The sequence below is a fragment of the Ranitomeya imitator genome, chromosome 2 (assembly GCF_032444005.1).
Source record: "Ranitomeya imitator isolate aRanImi1 chromosome 2, aRanImi1.pri, whole genome shotgun sequence".
NCBI classification, from domain to species: Eukaryota; Metazoa; Chordata; class Amphibia; order Anura; family Dendrobatidae; genus Ranitomeya; species Ranitomeya imitator.
In genome coordinates this window covers 555,752,199-555,770,592 of record NC_091283.1, presented here as the reverse complement: position 1 = coordinate 555,770,592, position 18,394 = coordinate 555,752,199, and the positions used below count along the sequence as shown (strand labels likewise).

At 45.5% G+C, this 18,394-nt stretch overlaps 1 protein-coding gene across 2 annotated transcripts in view; it reads left to right on the top strand.

Moving 5' to 3' along the window:
* The window catches only part of CPNE1 (copine 1), a 90,565-nt gene extending 72,508 nt beyond the window's left edge, over positions 1 to 18,057 (top strand). For both annotated transcript variants that reach the window (XM_069751991.1, XM_069751992.1), the window contains exons 15-16: positions 9,696 to 9,932; positions 15,782 to 18,057. In XM_069751991.1, the coding sequence (XP_069608092.1) occupies positions 9,696 to 9,932; positions 15,782 to 15,898 (354 nt within the window). In that variant the 3' untranslated portion in view covers positions 15,899 to 18,057. The remainder of the gene's footprint in view (positions 1 to 9,695; positions 9,933 to 15,781) is intronic.
* The last annotated feature ends 337 nt before the right edge of the window (positions 18,058 to 18,394 follow it).

The window sequence follows — 18,394 nt, the reverse complement described above, 5'->3', positions numbered from 1 at the left end:
GCTCCAGCTCTGCCGCAGCTCCTAGGTGACAGCGCCCACGTGCAGCCATTTCTCCAACCACAGGCGATACAGTTCGTCTCCTCAGGACAGCGGGACACAGGACCTGGGTAAGGAGACCTCGTCAGCCTCTCCTCTGCAGCGTCGCCCTCTGCTTCCCTGCATTAGAATAATGTCCCAGTCAAGGTCTAAAAAATCCTCTAAGGTGCATACGACCTTTTTTTCTGCATGTACCACCTGCCAGGCCCCACTTCCTAGGCCTCAAAGTTCTCCCCTCTGCTCTGCCTGCGATGCTGCATGTGCCCAGGAGCCCGCCACCGACTTCGGCGTACCTAGTCCCCCCCCCCGTGGGTCGCTTCACTTTCGCAGTCCGTGGATTTTTTAGCCAACGCCATCAAATCCATTCAAAATCCTCCCGGGGAACGGGGCAATCCGTTACAGGTCCTAAGAGATCCCTCCGTAACAGGGGAATCGTCGGCCAGCAGGGGCCGCTCTCTCCATAAAGAGGCACGGTCATCCAGAAAACGGATCCGCACTACCTCTCCTGAGCGCTCACCTCGCCACTCAGACTCTGGCAGCTCCACCTCTCGCTCACCCTCTTTGGGGGCTCGCAGCGTTCACGACTCTGAACATGAGTCCGAAGTATCATTGGACCCGGAGGCTCCGAAGTTCAGAGCTACGAGCTACGGTTGACTTCCTCATTGTAGCAGTCAATCACGCACTTAAGGTGGATGATGACTAATTCCGCTCCGGAACACGCTGTTTCTTGTACCAGAACTAAGCGTTCCCACAAGACTTTTGCCTCACCCAGACTTTCTGGATATAGTCAGGCGACACAGGGAGCGTCCAGATAAGCGTTTCACGGGTAAGAAGGACCTGGTATCGAAGTATCCCTTTTCAGCAGATCTCGTGAAAGACTGGACGGATCCCACTATAGTAGATCCTCCGGTCTCGCGCCTGGCCTCTAAAACGCTTCTTTCAGTCCCGGACGGCGCTTCAATTAAGAGTCCCACTGAACGCCAGCTAGACTCTCTAGCTCGCTCAGTGTACGAAGGCTCAGGCTCTTCCCTATCCCCCTCCTTCGCCACGGCTTGGGTGGCCAAGGCAATGGTTTCCTGGGCGGATGCTCTAGCGAAATCCATTCATGAACAGGATCTCCCATCTGCGATGGCGGACCTGGCTAAACAGATAGCCATGGCTAGTGATTACGTGATGTACGCATCCCTCGATGCAGCGAATTGCGCAGCATCGGCGACTTCTAACGCCATCTCTATCAGAAGGGCACTTTGGCTCAGAGAGTGGCGCGCAGATTCCTCCTCTAAAAAATCTCTGATCTCTCTCCCTTTTCAGAGCGGGCGCCTTTTCGGTGAAAAGCTTGACCAGCTTATTTCCGACGCCACAGGGGGAAAGAGCAAGTTCCTTCCCCAACAGATGCCCAAGGCGGCCTTCCAGCGCCAGCCTTACTTTCGCTTTCGGCCCTTTCGTACCAGCCCAGCCTGGTCCAATCCTACCGGTCTTTCCAGATCGGACCGATCCGCTTGCACAGACAGAGACCCTCGTCCCTCCTTCAGGCCGAATCCTTCCTGGCGCGGAAAGCCGAGGCAGCCCAGAACCAGAGGTTCCAGACCCCCCAGATTCCCGTCTCAATGACTCGGGAACGGCGCCAGTCGATACCACCAGAGTAGGCGGACGTCTACTCCTTTTTCAGCAAGCCTGGCTCTCCGTCATTCACGACGAATGGGTCAGGGATCTGGTATCGTGTGGCTACAAAATAGAGTTCTCCGCTCCTCCTCCAACTCGGTTTTTCCCCTCTCGTCTCCCCAGTTCGGGAGCTCAGTCTTGCGCCCTCCTTTGCGCCATTCACTCCCTCCGCCAGAGCGGGGTCATTGTTCCGGTCCCGGAACACGAGAGGTTCAAAGGTTTCTACTCAAACCTCTTCGTCGTGCCAAAGAAGGACGGAAAAGTGTACCCCATTTTGGATCTGAAGCTCCTGAACAAGTGCGTAAGAGTACGGCACTTCAGGATGGAATCGCTCAGGTCGGTCATCTCTTCGATGGAAAGAGGGGAATTCTTGGCATCGATAGACATCAAGGATGCCTATCTTCACATTCCGATATTCCCGCCTCATCAGAGGTTACTCCGCTTTGCCATTCTGGAGGACCATTTCCAGTTCACGGCCTTACCCTTTGGTCTTGCCACGGCGCCCAGGGTATTCACGAAGGTCATGGCGGCTGTCATGGCCATCCTTCATTCTCGAGGAGTCGTCGTGTTACCTTACTTAGACGATCTCCTCATAAAGGGCCCGTCTTTTCAGGCCTGCGAGTCAAGCGTCCACATTACCCTGGATTCTCTTTCGCGCCTGGGCTGGTTGATCAACTTGGACAAGTCCTCTCCAGTTCCTGCCCGTCGGATCTCCTTTCTGGGAATGATCCTGGACACTTCAAGGGGGCTGGTCTTGCTTCCTCGGTCCAAGGCCCAAGCGCTTCAGCAGGGAGCCCGAACGCTCTGTCATCCTCGCCCGCGAACCATTCGGTTCGCCATGAAGATCCTGGGAAAGATGGTTGCAGCAATCGAAGCGGTCCCTTTCGCTCAACTCCATCTCCGCCCCTTACAACAAGCTTTGCTGGACAACTGGGACAGGAGTCTCCCATCTCTCGACCGCCCTTGCCCCCTGTCCCCGCGGGTCAGACAATCTCTCGTATGGTGGACCCTGGGCCCATCGCTTCTCCAGGGGAAGTCCTTCCTCCCGATCTGCTTGTTAGTGGTAACTACCGACGCCAGTCTCCTCGGCTGGGGGGCGGTGTTTCTTCACCACTCTGCCCAGGGCCGTTGGACAGTTCGGGAATCCAGACTCCCCATCAACATCCTGGAGATTCGTGCTATCAGACTTGCCCTGAGTCGCTTTCACGCCCTGCTCGCGGGTCACCCAATACGAGTCCAATCGGACAACGTCACGGCGGTGGCTTACATCAACCACCAGGGGGGTACCCGCAGCAGGGCGGCGATGCAGGAAGTCTCTCACATCCTTCGTTGGGCCGAAACCAACCATTCCACCATCTCTGCGGTGCACATTCCGGGAGTCGAGAACTGGGCGGCGGACTTCCTGAGCCGCCAGGGCCTTGCCTCGGGGGAGTGGGAACTCCACCCAGAGGTATTTCGACAGATCTGTCTTCGCTGGGGGACCCCGGTTGTGGATCTGATGGCGTCCAGATTGAACGCCAAGGTCCACAACTTCATTGCACGTTCTCGGGATCCCCAGGCTATAGGAGTAGACGCGCTGATTTCTCCGTGGCATCAGTTTCAACTCCCATACGTGTTTCCTCCCCTTCCCTTACTGCCGAAGGTGATCCGAAAGATCAAGATGGAGGGAGTTCCGGTCATTCTGGTCGCCCCAGACTGGCCACGCCGCGCTTGGTACGCGGAACTCGTTCAGCTCGTAGCCGACGTTCCCTGGCGGTTGCCAGACCGCCCAGACCTGCTTCGCCAAGGTCCGATCTACCACCAGAGGTCAGGGGCCCTACGTTTAACGGCGTGGCTGTTGAAACCTGGATTCTAACTCGTGCCGGTTTCTCTCAGCAGGTCAATCCCACCATGTTAAGTGCTCGCAAGGCGTCTTCCGCCTCCATTTACCACCACGTCTGGAAAACATTCTTCTCATGGTGCAGGCTCCGAGGGCACCCTCCGCTCGCTTTCTCCATCCCTTGCATCTTGAGTTTCCTTCAGTCCGGTCTGGACTCCGGCTTGGCACTGAGTTCCCTCAAAGGCCAGATCTTAGCGTTATCCGTGCTGTTCCAGCGTAGGATCGCCGCCAACTTTCAGGTCAAGACCTTCATTCAGGGAGTCTCCCATGTGGTTCCCCCCTACAGGATGCCGTTAGAGACCTGGGGTCTCAACTTGGTCCTGGGGGTTCTTCAGGAACCTCCGTTCGAACCCCTTCAAGACGTTCCGCTCTCTGTCCTCTCATGGAAGGTTGCCTTCCTGGTAGCGGTGACGTCCATCAGAAGGGTTTCAGAGCTCGCCGCTTTATCCTGCCGGGCACCTTTCCTTGCCTTTCATCAGGACAAAGTAGTCCTACGCCCTTCCCCGGCGTTTCTTCCGAAGGTGGTCTCATCTTTTCATCTTAACGAGGACATCATTCTTCCCTCCTTTTGCCCGCAGCCCAAACATAGGGTCGAGAAGGCTCTCCATACTCTGGACGTGGTACGGGCCCTCAGGAGGTACATTTCCAGAACGGCTCATTTCAGAAAATCGGACGCCCTTTTTGTGCTCTCGGAGGGTCACAGAAAGGGTTTGGCTGCGTCTAAATCCATGATAGCCAGATGGATCCGATCTGCTATCCAGGAATCCTATCGGGTCAGGGGCAGTCCTATCCCGGCGGGGATTAGAGCTCACTCTACTCGGTCGATGGGTGCTTCCTGGGCCATCCGGCACCAGTCAACAGCGGAGCAGGTTTGCAAGGCCGCAACGTGGTCCAGCCTGCATACTTTCACAAAGCATTACAATGTCCACATTCACTCCTCTGCGGACACGGCCCTTGGCAGGCGTATCCTGCAAGCGGCCGTTGCGCATTTGTAGTCAGATGGTACACGGAGTTATTTGGTTGTATTGTTTCCCTCCCAGGGACTGCTTTGGGACGTGCCATGGTCCTGTGTCCCCCAATGAGGCGAAGGAGAAATAGGGATTTTTGTGTGTACTCACCGTAAAATCCTTTTCTCAGAGCCATTCATTGGGGGACACAGCACCCACCCTGGTAGCCTTACGGCTCGTTACCTTTTTTTGGTCTTTAACTGTTTGTTTGACATGTTATATTCTAATGTTACTTGATATATTATCCTACTGCTTTTGCACTGAACTGGGTCTCTGGAAGCCAGCATGAGGGTGTATACTGCAGGGGAGGAGCTAACCTTTTTTTCTCTCAGCTTAGTGTCAGCCTCCTAGTGACAGCAGCATAACCCATGGTCCTGTGTCCCCCAATGAATGGCTCGGAGAAAAGGATTTTACGGTGAGTACACACAAAAATCCCTATTTTCTCCCCACTGCATTCGGCTGCATGAGGGCACTGACAGCATAGCGCTGTTAACCTGCATATTAACCCCATATCTAAAGTTTAATAAAGTTATGTCTGATGACAGGTTCCCTTTAACCCCTTCCCGACCTTTGACGCCACGTAGGCGTCATGAAAGTCGGTGCCAATCCGACCCATGACGCCTATGTGGCGTCATGGAAAGATCGCGTCCCTGCAGATCGGGTGAAAGGGTTAACTCCAATTTCACCCGATCTGCAGGGACAGGGGGAGTGGTAGTACAGCCCAGGGGGGGTGGCTTCACCCCCCCGTGGCTATGATCGCTCTGATTGGCTGTTGAAAGTGAAACTGCCAATCAGAGCGATTTGTAATATTTCACCTATTAAAAATGTGAAATATTACAATCCAGCCATGGCCGATGCTGCAATATCATCGCCCATGGTTTGAAACAATGATGTGCCCCCACCCCACCGATCGCCCCCCCAGTCCTCCGATCAGTCCTATGCACCGCTCCGTCCTGTGCTCCGCTCCCCCCGTCCGTCTTCTCCATAGGCGCCGCCATCTTCCAAAATGGCGGGCGCATGTGCAGTGCGCCTGCCGAATCTGCCTACCGGCAGATTCGTTCCAAAGTGCATTTTGATCACTGTGATAGGTTATATCACAGTGATCAAAATAAAAAAAAAAAATAGTAAATGAACCCCCCCCCCCCCTTTGTCACCCCCATAGATATGGACAATAATAAAATAAAGAATTTTTTTTTTTTTTTTCACTGAGTTTAGAATAGGGTTAGGGTTAGGGTTTTGGTATGTGCACATGTATTCTGGTCCTCTGCAGATTTTTCCGCTGCGGATTTGATAAATCCGCAGTGCTAAACCGCTGCGGATTTATGGTGGATTTACCGTGGTTTTTCTGCGCATTTCACTGCAGTTTTACAACTGCGATTTTCTATTGGAGCAGTTGTAAAACCGCTGCGGAATCCGCAGAAAGAAGTGACATGCTGCGGAATGTAAACCGCTGCATTTCCGTGCAGTTTTTCTGCAGCATGTGTACAGCGATTTTTGTTTCCCATAGGTTTACATTGAACTGTAAACTCATGGGAAACTGCTGCGGATCCGCAGCATTTTCCGCAGTGTGTGCACATACCTTTAGAATTAGGCTATGTGCACATGGTGCGGATTTGGCTGCGGATCCGCAGTGGATTGGCCGCTGCGGATTCGCCGCAGTGTTCCATCAGGTTTACAGTACCATGTAAACCTATGGAAAACCAAATCCGCTGTGCCCATGGTGCGGAAAATACCGTGCGGAAACGCTGCGTTGTATTTTCCGCAGCATGTCAATTTTGTGCGGATTCTGCAGCGTTTTACACCTGTTCCTCAATAGGAATCCACAGGTGAAATCCGCACAAAAAACACTGGAAATTCGCGGTAAATCCACAGGTAAAACGCAGTGCCTTTTACCCGCGGATTTTTCAAAAATGGTGCTGAAAAATCTCACACGAATCCGCAATGTGGGCACATAGCCTTAGGGTTAGGGTTGGAATTAGGGTTGTGGTTAGGGTTATGGCTACAGTTGGGATTAGGGTTAGGGGTGTGTTGGGGTTAGTGTTGGAGGTAGAATTGAGGGGTTTCCACTGTTTAGGCACATCAGGGGTCTCCAAACGCAACATGGCGCCACCATTGATTCCAGCCAATCTTGTATTCAAAAAGTCAAATGGTGCTCCCTCACTTCCGAGCCCCGACGTGCGCCCAAACAGTGGTTTACCCCCACATATGGGGTACCAGCATACTCAGGACAAACTGCGCAACAATTACTGGGGTCCAATTTCTCCTGTTACCCTTGTGAAAATAAAAAATTCCTTGCTAAAACATCATTTTTGAGGAAAGAAAAATGATTTTTTATTTTCACGGCTCTGCGTTGTAAACGTCTGTGAAGCACTTGGGGGTTCAAAGTGCTCACCACATATCTAGATAAGTTCCTTGGGGGGGTCTAGTTTCTAATATGGGGTCACTTGTGGGGGGTTTCTACTGTTTAGGCACACCAGGGGCTCTGCAAACGCAACGTGACGCCCGCAGACCATTCCATCAGTCTGCATTTCAAAACGTCACTACTTCACTTCCGAGCCCCGGCATGTGCCCAAACAGTGGTTTACCCCCACACATGGGGTATCAGCGTACTCAGGAGAAACTGGACAACAACTTTTGGGGTCAAATTTCTCCTGTTACCCTTGGGAAAATTAAAAAATTCTGGGCTAAATAATTATTTTTGAGGAAAGAAAACGTATTTATTATTTTCACGGCTCTGCGTTATAAACTTCTGTGAAGCACTTGGGGGTTCAAAGTGCTCACAACACATCTAGATAAGTTCCTTTCGGGGTCTAGTTTCCAAAATGGGGTCACTTGTGGGGGGTTTCTACTGATTAGGTATATTAGGGGCTCTGCAAATGCAACGTGACGCCCGCAGAGCATTCCATCTTATTCTGCATTTCAAAACGTCACTACTTCACTTCCGAGCCCCGGCATGTGCCCAAACAGTGGTTTATCCTCACATATGGGGTATCGGCGTACTCAGGAGAAACTGGACAACAACTTTTGGGGTCAAATTTCTCCTGTTACCCTTGGGAAAATAAAAAATTGCAGGCTAAAAGATCATTTTTGAGAAAATAATTTTTTTTTAAATTTTCATGGCTCTGCGTTATAAATTTCTGTGAAGCACTTGGGGGTTCAAAGTCCTCACCACACAACTAGATTAGTTCCTTTGGGGGTCTAGTTTCCAAAATGGGGTTATTTGTGGGGGATCTCCAATGTTTAGGCACACAGGGGCTCTCCAAACGTGACATGGTGTCCGCTAATGATTGGAGCTAATTTCCCATTTAAAAAGCCAAATGGCGTGCCTTCCCTTCCGAGCCCTGCCGTGCGCCCAAACAGTGGTTTACCCCCACATATGGGGTATCAGCGTACTCAGGACAAACTGGACAACAACATTTGGGGTCCAATTTCTCCTATTACCCTTGGCAAAATAGGAAATTCCAGGCTAAAAGATCATTTTTGAGAAAATAATTTTTTTTTAAATTTTCATGGCTCTGCGTTATAAACTTCTGTGAAGCACCTGGGGGTTTAAAGTGCTCAATATGCATCTAGATAAGTTCCTTGGGGGGTCTAGCTTCCAAAATGGGGTCACTTGTGGGGGATCTCCAATGTTTAGGCACACAGGGGCTCTCCAAACGCGACATGGTGTCCACTAACAATTGGAGCTAATTTTCCATTCAAAAAGTCAAATGGTGCGCCTTCCTTTCCGAGCCCTGCCGTGTGCCCAAACAGTGGTTTACCCCCACATATGAGCTATCGGCGTACTCGGGAGAAATTGCCCAACAAATTTTAGGATCCATTTTATCCTGTTGCTCATGTGAAAATGAAAAAATTAAGGCGAAAAGAATATTTTTGTGAAAAAAAAAGACTTTTTCATTTTTACGGATCAATTTGTGAAGCACCTGGGGGTTCAAAGTGCTCACTGTGCATCTAGGTAAGCTCCTTGGGGCATCTAGTTTCTAAAATGGGGTCACTTGTGGGGGAGCTTTAATTTTTAGGCACACGGGGGCTCTCCAAACGTGACATGGTGTCCGCTAAAGAGTGCAGCCAATTTTTCATTCAAAAAGTCAAATGGCGCTCTTTCCCTTCCAATCCCTGCTGTGCGCCCAAACAGTGGTTTACCCCCACATATGAGGTATCAGTGTACTCAGGACAAATTGGACAACAACTTTCGTGGTTCAGTTTCTCCTTTTACCCTTGGGAAAATAAAAAAATTGTTGCTAAAAGATCATTTTTGTGACTAAAGTTAAACGTTCATTTTTTCCTTCCATGTTGCTTCTGCTGCTGTGAAGCACCTGAAGGGTTAATAAACTTCTTGAATGTGGTTTTGTGCACCTTGAGGTTTTTAGAATGGTGTCACTTTTGGGTATTTTTAGCCATATAGACCCCTCAAACTGACTTCAAATGTGAGGTGGTCCCTAAAAAAAAAAAAAAATGGTTTTGTAAATTTCGTTGTAAAAATGAGAAATCGCTGGTCAAATTTTAACCCTTATAACTTCCTAGCAAAAAAAAATGTTGTTTCCAAAATTGTGCTGATGTAAAGTAGACATGTGGGAAATGTTTTTTATTAACTATTTTGTGTCACATAACTCTCTGGTTTAACAGAATAAAAATTCAAAATGTGAAAATTGTGAAATTTTCGCCAAATTTCCGTTTTTATCACAAATAAACGCAGAATTTATTGACCTAAATTTACCACTAACATGAAGCCCAATATGTCACGAAAAAACAGTCTCCGAACCGCTAGGATCCGTTGAAGCGTTCCTGAGTTATTACCTCATAAAGGGACACTGGTCAGAATTGCAAAAAACGGCCAGGTCATTAAGGTCAAAATAGGCTGGATCATGAAGGGGTTAAGCTTAATTTCGACACAATACTCAGACCTCCAAATTAAATTAAGACCCCAGACTCTGATGAACAATCACTGGGGGCAGGAGACAAATTCTACATAAACAATATCTTTACCGCTTCTGCTGTATGTAGTCAATTAGTACAAAATACTTTTTTTTTTTTTTCTTTCCCTTTTTAATATAATTTTTTTAATATTGTCCCATTAAATTTATGATTTGCTTTTATTTTATCCTTTCCAGCAATACTTTGTACTCTTAATCATCACTGATGGAGAGATCACTGATCTTAATGACACCAGAAATGCCATCGTGCAAGCTTCTAAGCTTCCTTTGTCGATCATCATCATTGGTGTAGGAAGTGCAGATTTTAAAGCCATGGAATTTCTTGATGGAGACAACGGGGTCCTGAAATCTTCCAGTGGGGAGCCTGCTGCTAGAGACATTGTCCAGTTTGTGCCATTCCGACAATTCCAAAATGTAAGTTGAGATTTTCTACCTTAGCTCCAGTGTTTGGAATGAATTCGCTGTTATTATTTTCAGGATGTGGTAGTGCTCTGGCTCCATTCACATGATCATATGTATCCACAGTGGAGATCTTCCATGTGTGTTATTTTATCACCGTCATAGTCCTAAATGGTCTCATCTGCAATTACAGACTAAAATATGACAGGATGTATTTTTTTTCCCTTTTTGAACTGGGCACATGAGTTTGTGTTGTCTGTTTCAAAACATTAATTAACACGAATCAGGGACACTAACCCAGAGATCACTATCTACTATATAATTGTTTAAGGGTCACTTCCTTCTGTCTGTCCTTCTGTCTGTCCTTCTGTCTGTCCTTCTGTCTGTCCTTCTGTCTGTCCTTCTGTCTGTCCTTCTGTCTGTCCTTCTGTCTGTCCTTCTGTCTGTCCTTCTGTCTGTCCTTCTGTCTGTCCTTCTGTCTGTCCTTCTGTCTGTCCTTCTGTCTGTCCTTCTGTCTGTCCTTCTGTCTGTCCTTCTGTCTGTCCTTCTGTCTGTCCTTCTGTCTGTCCTTGAAATCTAAATCGCTGATTGGTCGTGGCTGTTTTGCCGAGACCAATCAGCGACGGGCACAGTCCAGAAGAAAATGGCCACTCCTTACTCCCCGCAATCGGCGCCCGCATACTCCCCTCCGGTCACCGCTCACACAGGGTTAATGCCGGCGGTAACGGACTGCGTTATGCCGTGGGTAACTCACTCCATTACCGCTGCTATTAACCCTGTGTGACCAAGTTTTTACTATTGATGCTGCCTATGCAGCGTCAATAGTAAAAGGATCTAATGTTAAAAAAAAAATAAATCATTATATACTCACCTTCCGCCGCCTTTCCCGCTACTCGCCACGCTCCGGTAACCGCTCCATGCAAGCGGCAAGTTCCGATGCCAACGATGGTATAGGAGAAGGACCTGCCATGACATCACGGTCATGTGACCGCGACGTCATCACACCCTGGGACCGGGAGCTGCCGACAGAATTACAAGGGGCCCTCAGATCAGAAGGTGAGTGTTTATTTTTTAACCTGTGACATACGTGGCTGGGCAATATACTATGTAGCTGGGCAATATACTACGTGGCTCTGTGCCGTATACTACGTCACTGGGCAATATACTACGTGGCTGGGCAATATACTACGTAGCTGGGCAATATACTACGTGGCTCTGTGCTGTATACTACGTCGCTGTGCGATATACTACGTGGCTCTGTGCCGTATACTACGTCACTGGGCAATATACTACGTGGCTGGGCAATATGTTCTGTGCTGTATACTACGTGGCTGGACAATATACTACGTGTCTGGGCAATATACTACGTGTCTGGGCAATATACTACGTGTCTGGGCAATATACTACGTGTCTGGGCAATATACTATGTGACTGGGCAATATACTACGTGACTGGGCAATATACTATGTGGACATGCATATTCTAGAATACCCGATGCGTTAGAATCGGGCCACCATCTAGTAGTAATATAAATCACAAGTCAGACACAAATTATATCGCCTATTGTGAAGCATATGTATTACTGGGAACTGGATCTAATAAATAGGACAATCGAAATACCAAATCCAATACCCCAAAAGAAGAAAAAAGACCGACCAGAAAGTTCAAAAAATAATTTCAATCAAAAATATATCTATAATGAAAATAACAAATTAGAAAAACAATTATATATATATATATATATATATATATATATATATATATATATATATATATATATATATATATATATATATATATATATATATATATATATATATATATATATATATATATATATATATATTTTCCAGGATGTGGACCTTTCTCAAGCCACATCCTGGACTGAAATGTCGCGCATGGGCCAATGGACCACAGTTATTTTTTCTATTGGAGTGCTGCCTTCATTTTTCTGAATAATAGCATGAGGTTTGGTACATACCTGGAACGATTGTTTGCACTCTTTGCTTTCTTTTGTTGCTACTTTTTTAGATATATAATACACACACGCGATGGTGGCCCGATTCTAACACATCGGATATTCTAGAATATGTATGTAGTTTATTTAATTCCCGCGCCGGGCGCTACCAATCAGCAATGTGTGGTTGAAATCCCGCGCCAATTCGCGGCCAGACTGCGCATGACGCTGATTGGTCATGGGTGGCTGGCGCGACCAATCAGCGATGCAGGATTTCCGTAACAGACAGATGAATATATTTGTGGGATACCCTCAGATTCAAAATTATATGTGAATAGAAATCCATAAACACAATTTTAATACATGTGGTGCCCAAACTTCATACACGTGTTAAAAATATCGTGTTACAGAATGATGCTCAAAATACAAAAATCCAATCAAAAATTTATATGTAAAGTGCATGTGCAAGCATTGCATTAATAATAAAATAGAATACTAATGGAGCAACAATAAAGTGCAGAAAAAACCACCAGAGGTCAGTATCTCCACATACTCTATTGTGGGACCAGGAAGACAGAGTAACTGTAAAATAAAATCCTCAATATTTATCATCAGAATAAACAAAATACACATAGGATTTACAGAGTAAGGCTATGGGCACACTTTCAGGATTTTTTGTGGGTTTTTTTGGCGGCTTTTCGCTATACAAACGCGATAAAAACGCATACATTAAGCATCCCATTGTTAGAATGCAATCCGCAATTTTTGTGCACATGTTGCGTTTTTTTCCCCCGGCGGAATCGCATTCCGGAAAAATGCAGCATGTTCAGTCTTTGTGCAGAATCGGGGCGATTCCGCACGCACAGGAATGCATTGATCCGCTTACTCTCCGCATGTGGCTATGCCCACCATGCGGGAAGTAAGCAGATCATGTGCGGTTGGTACCCAGGGTGGAGGAGAGGAGACTCTCCTCCAGGCCCTGGAAACCATATAATTGTTACAAAAAAAAAATAAGTTAAAATAATAAATCGTGATATTCTCACCTTCCGGCGTCCCTCGCAGCGTTCCTACTCCTCGCGATGCTTCCGTTTCCAATGATGCTTTGCGGCAATGACCTGTGATGACGTGGGTCTCGCGAGACCGCTATGTCATCTGAGGTCATTGCCGCTAGGCATTATTGGGACCGGAGCATCGCGAGGAGTGGGAACGCTGCAAGGGACGCCGAAAGGTGAGATCACGATTTGTTTTTTTAAAATTATTTTTAACATTAAATCTTTTTACTATTGATGCGGCATAGGCAGCATCAATAGTAAAAAGTTGGTCACACTTGTCAAACACTGTTTGACAAGTGTGACCAACCTGTCAATCAGTTTACCAAGCGATGCTACAGATCGCTTGGAAAACTCTAGCATTCTGCAAGCTAATTACGCTTGTAAAACGCTAGTGTTTAGCGGGAATACGCATGCCAATTCCACATGCGTTTTACCTGCGGCACAGTTGCGTAATTGCGGCGGAAATTTCCGTGACAATTCCGGACGTGTGCACATAGCCTAATGTAGTATATGCCTGGTCTCCTGGACTGGCGTTATTGGATTTTTTTAAATATTGTGCAAAGATTTATTTACATAATCTTTAAAACCCCTTATTGACCACCTTTTCTTTTTACTGACCTGAGATATTAGAGAATAGCCTCCCCATACAGATGACAATCCTGTAGCTGTCGGCTGTACACTATGGCGGACAACTTGATCCATCAGCCACGATCAGTGTTGGCACCGACTCTGGTCGTTTAACCGCTTAGATGTTGCTGTCAATAGTGACTACTTCAAATAAATGGTTAACAGTGTGGGGGCTCTCTCTTTATCCTCATCAGCACCCTGAGATCATGATTGTGTGGTCCTGATGTTTGCCATGGCAATTCACAGCCAAATAGTGACCTTAGAGTCTGCCGGGTATAGTGACCTGCTCAGAAGTTAGCGACATTTAGGTGGTAAAAATACACTTTCATTCCTGTCATGTCACTTTGCATTAATTCATGAAAATCACCTGAAGGGTTAATAAACTACCTGACAGCAGTTTTCAATATTTCGCGGGAAGCACTGTTTTTAAAATGGTATCACTTTTGGGGTTTTTCCAATGTATAGGACTCCCAAAGTCACTTCAAACCTGGATAGGTCCCTCAAAAAAAAAATTAGTTTTGTAAATTTCCTTGAAAAAAAATGAAAAATTACTGCTACATTTAACTCCTAAAAGGCTAACAAAATATATTAAATTTTTACAGATGGTGCTGATGTAAGGCCGACATGAGGGAAATGTTAGTTATTAATTTTTTTTCTCTTGTATGACTATCTGGAGTAAAGGAATGCTGTTTAGAGAGATCAGGGCAAATGGAGTCTTATCTAACGTAAAGCGAATTGAAATAATCAAATTCTACTCACCGGATGGAGCTTTTGATAAAGCATATAAAGTTTGCTGCAGATGAATGAACGGGTTAATGTGGAGATAATCTGTGTTGCTGAGTAATTGTAGGTCCAGACGTATATCACGTGGTGGTTTATTCAACGCGTTTCAAAGTCTAAGCGACTTCTTCATCCGGAAATAATACACGAATACGTTCAGCAGCGCAGATTATATCCACATTAACCCATTCATTCATCTATCTGGATTAAAGGAATAATCATTCAGAGTTTGAAAATTGTATAACAGCGAGGAAAAACAAAGAGAGGGGAAGTCCAAAGTAAAAAGTACCAATTTTATTAAACACATAATTTATAACAGAAGTACATAAACACAAGTACAATAGGAATTACTAGATGTGCATTGTGGAACAAAGGTGCAGAAAATACACGAATCCATAAGTTATAAGGTGGATGGGGACCACATGGAAATAGCAGCATTAACAATAAAGTGCCAGTGCTACATACAATTTCTATCAACTCCTCCTATACCCTCACAGTATCTCAATTAGTTTGGAGCCTCCCGAGACAGATAAATGAATGTCACACCGTCCCAGCTTAGTAATAATAATTCAGAAGCTCATACGAAGAGTCTCAGGAGGGAAAAGTGGTAATAGTAGGTAGTATGTATGGCTGCTGCCATTAGCCCAGGGTCTTAGCCATAGTCTCTATGCCGGGTTCCGTGCCCGCAGCCCCAACGCACGTTTCGCGTGGGCTTCCTCGTAGGGGCTGTGAGTATGAAAATTGCTATTTTTTTAATTTTTTTTTACATTTGTCAAATTTCTGATATTTTTTTATAAATCGACACAAACTATGTCGACCTAAATTTACCATTATCATAAATTTATAATGTGACACACAAAAACACCCTCGAAATCGCTGGGATTTGTTGAAGCATTCCAGAGTTGTTACCACAAACGGACATTGGACAGATTTTAAAAAATGTGGCCCGGTCACTGAGAGGTTAAATACCGGTAAGTCGTTGCATATAAATTTTATAAATATGTTTTCTAAGTGTGACGTCCACAATTTGAAGACAATCTGTTAACAGGTTTATGCTTCACAATATGAGGGCAGCATAAAATAGAGATCCCGGATTCCAGCCCTGTGTCTCTTACCTGGCTTTTTGCTGTAGTTTTGAACATGTTTTATGTGCGTTTACTGTAGCTCCGCTATAGTCCTCTATTTGATGCGTTCCTGTTACGTAGTCCTCAGTATTTGAGCTCTGGCTGGTAGCTGGTTTTGGCTTACAAATACTGATGCAAAATACTGAACGTGTGACCTGTGGCCAAATGGAAATGGCATTTTTTATAAGCCCACTTTCTGTGGCCGGCACTTGGACACAGTCATCTCATCTCTGATATGAGATGCAGACTCTATAGGGCAGTGGATTAATTTTTACTTTGATACTTTCATATACCTACCTGTCACTTTTTTTCCCTGCTTTACAGGCCCCACGTGAAGCCCTAACTCAAGCGGTACTTGCCGAGATCCCTAAACAACTGGTCTCTTATTTCAAGTTTTTGGGAATGCCCCCCGTGAATCCTCCACAGCAGAAAACTGCATAAGAATATGGATGACCCCACATGAAATGTGCTGCTACAACCAGGAGAAGTTTATAGAATTTCCTTACATTCATCATCCGTATTAAGACTTTTTTCAGGGTATTGCCTGTTATTTTGTCACTCAAGTTCTGTAGTGGCAGGACAATCTTCATTTAATGGACTTTCCTACTTCCAATAACACTGAAGCTGCGGGGTGCTTCCTATTTTGCTTTTCTTTTGGTAAAGGTTATCATTTGGGTGGCTTTGGGTTAATTTCCACGCAGAGGAAGTTGAGGCTATGTCATGGTTTATATCAAGTAATGGCTACAATGAAAAATATCCTGGACAGGTTAAAACCTTTTCTCAGCGTTCCTACTCTACACCATGGGTTAGGACTAGTGATGAGCGAACATGCCCAGATAACGTGTTATCCGAGCATCTGGGTGTGCGCGTATATTATGTTCGCGTCCCTGGAGCTGCATGATTCACAGCTGTTAGACCCAACACATTCTGGGATTGCCTGTTTGTTAAAGAATCCCCACGCGTGTTGAGGCTGTCTAACAGCTGTGAATCATGCAGCTTCAGGGATGCGACCATAATATACTGGCACACCAAGGATCTTCTGCTAACATCTTAGCCGAGCATGCTCATCTAAGATGTTATCTGAGCACATTCGTCCATCACTAGTTAGAAGTAACAATTATGGTACAATATGACATAACCAGTGAGGGATTTTGCCCATCACAGTGCTGTGAGAGCTGTTTTAGTAAATGCATCTCATGCTCCAGCTACTCCTACATAATAGAGGTCAGACATGTCGACATTCCTTGGCTGCAGAAGACCAAAAACCTCATCTATTGAAGTTCATCCTCCGATATGATCCAGGGGGCATCATTTGTGGTGGCAGAGGGGTAGTTGTGCAGATGCACTCAGAAATGAAAGTAAGAGTTTTCCATCTATGGGGAGGGGTATTCCAACAATCTATGACACCAATTTAATTGACCAAAACCCCATTTACATATTTCATTCCATACATTTTTAGATTTTGTAATGGCTGATGATCACATATTGACTTTCTAGTTATGAGTCTATCCTAAAACATGCATGACATCTCTACAAATTGTCTCTTTACTAGTGATGAGCGAATAGCATTGTTGCTCTGTTCTCCCTGAGTATGCTCGGGTGATCTCCGAGTATTTTGTAGTGCTCGGATATTTAGTTTTTGTCGCCTCAGCTACATGATTTATGGCTGCTGGACAGCCTGAATACATGTGGGAATTCCCTAACAAACAGGCAACACCCACATGTATTCAGCCTGGCTAGCAGCCGTAAATCATGCAGCTGAGGCGAGGAAAACTAAATCTCCGAGCACTAACAAATACTCGGAGATCACCCGAGCGTGCTTGGGAAGACCCGAGCAACAATGCTATTCGCTCATCACTACTCTACCGAAACCAAATCAAATCTGCATGCTTGAACCACAGGGTTGTGAACTGAAACTATATCCTCAAAAAATGGCTGAAAACTAAGATGACTGGTCTATGACTGGCCCATCCGAGACGTGCTCACAAAAGCTTCTTCGTTTAACACTTTCATGCAGAGGTACACAAAATCTAGCAACTGGACTGATATTGGTAAATCTCAATTTATTGGACTGAGCAACATAGAATTACTTGTATCCTACCTGAATATGGTAGTTAGCTGGTGCCTTTTTCTTAATCCTATGCTCTGAGGGTTAGATTACACTTTATTGTATGCATTGGCTTGTAAGATGTGCCTTTTTATTGAGCTCCAAGGTAATGAGGCGAATATTTTCTGCATATGCCATATTTTCTGCACTCTCTCTCTCTCTCTCTCTCTCTCTCTCCTTGGAATTGCTTTGTGCCTTTTTTTGCTATTAAATTAACATTAGAAATAAATATAATCGCACTTACTATTCCTTGCAGTCATTAGAAATCTATCCGTATGGTTCTTGCCCTTTTCCGTTTGTTCATATATCCATTTATTGTAATGTGCAGCTGTATTTAGCATTTGTATTATGCAAGTTCACTTTATACTCTGATCGGGCACTGAACCTATAAAGTAGACTGCTAGAATAATCAAGTGGTGTGTTTTTATTTTGTTGTATCCTATTTTGTTTTTCTATTTTTCATAGAAATGCTTAATAAAATATCTAAATGTGATCAACCGTCTGTTTTTTTTATTTAAGACCATGTCATAAGAATAAAACTAATGTAAAGTTTGTGCTCTTCAAAAGGATTCTTCAACTTATACAGAATAAATGTAAGAAAACAACTGTTGACAAGCAAATGAATGCATTGAGAACATGACACTGTGCATAGTTATTAGGCAAGTGACAATATAATTTTTATGCAAATTTTTCCAACTCCAAGCTGTGTAAACGTGACTTTTTGTTGTTGCAATAAGCATTGTCGCTCGCTCATGCACAGGGCAATGAATCTTCTGGCTTGAATGTGAAACTATAAAGAGGGAGGAAGCATCCATCAGTCTCTAAAATGC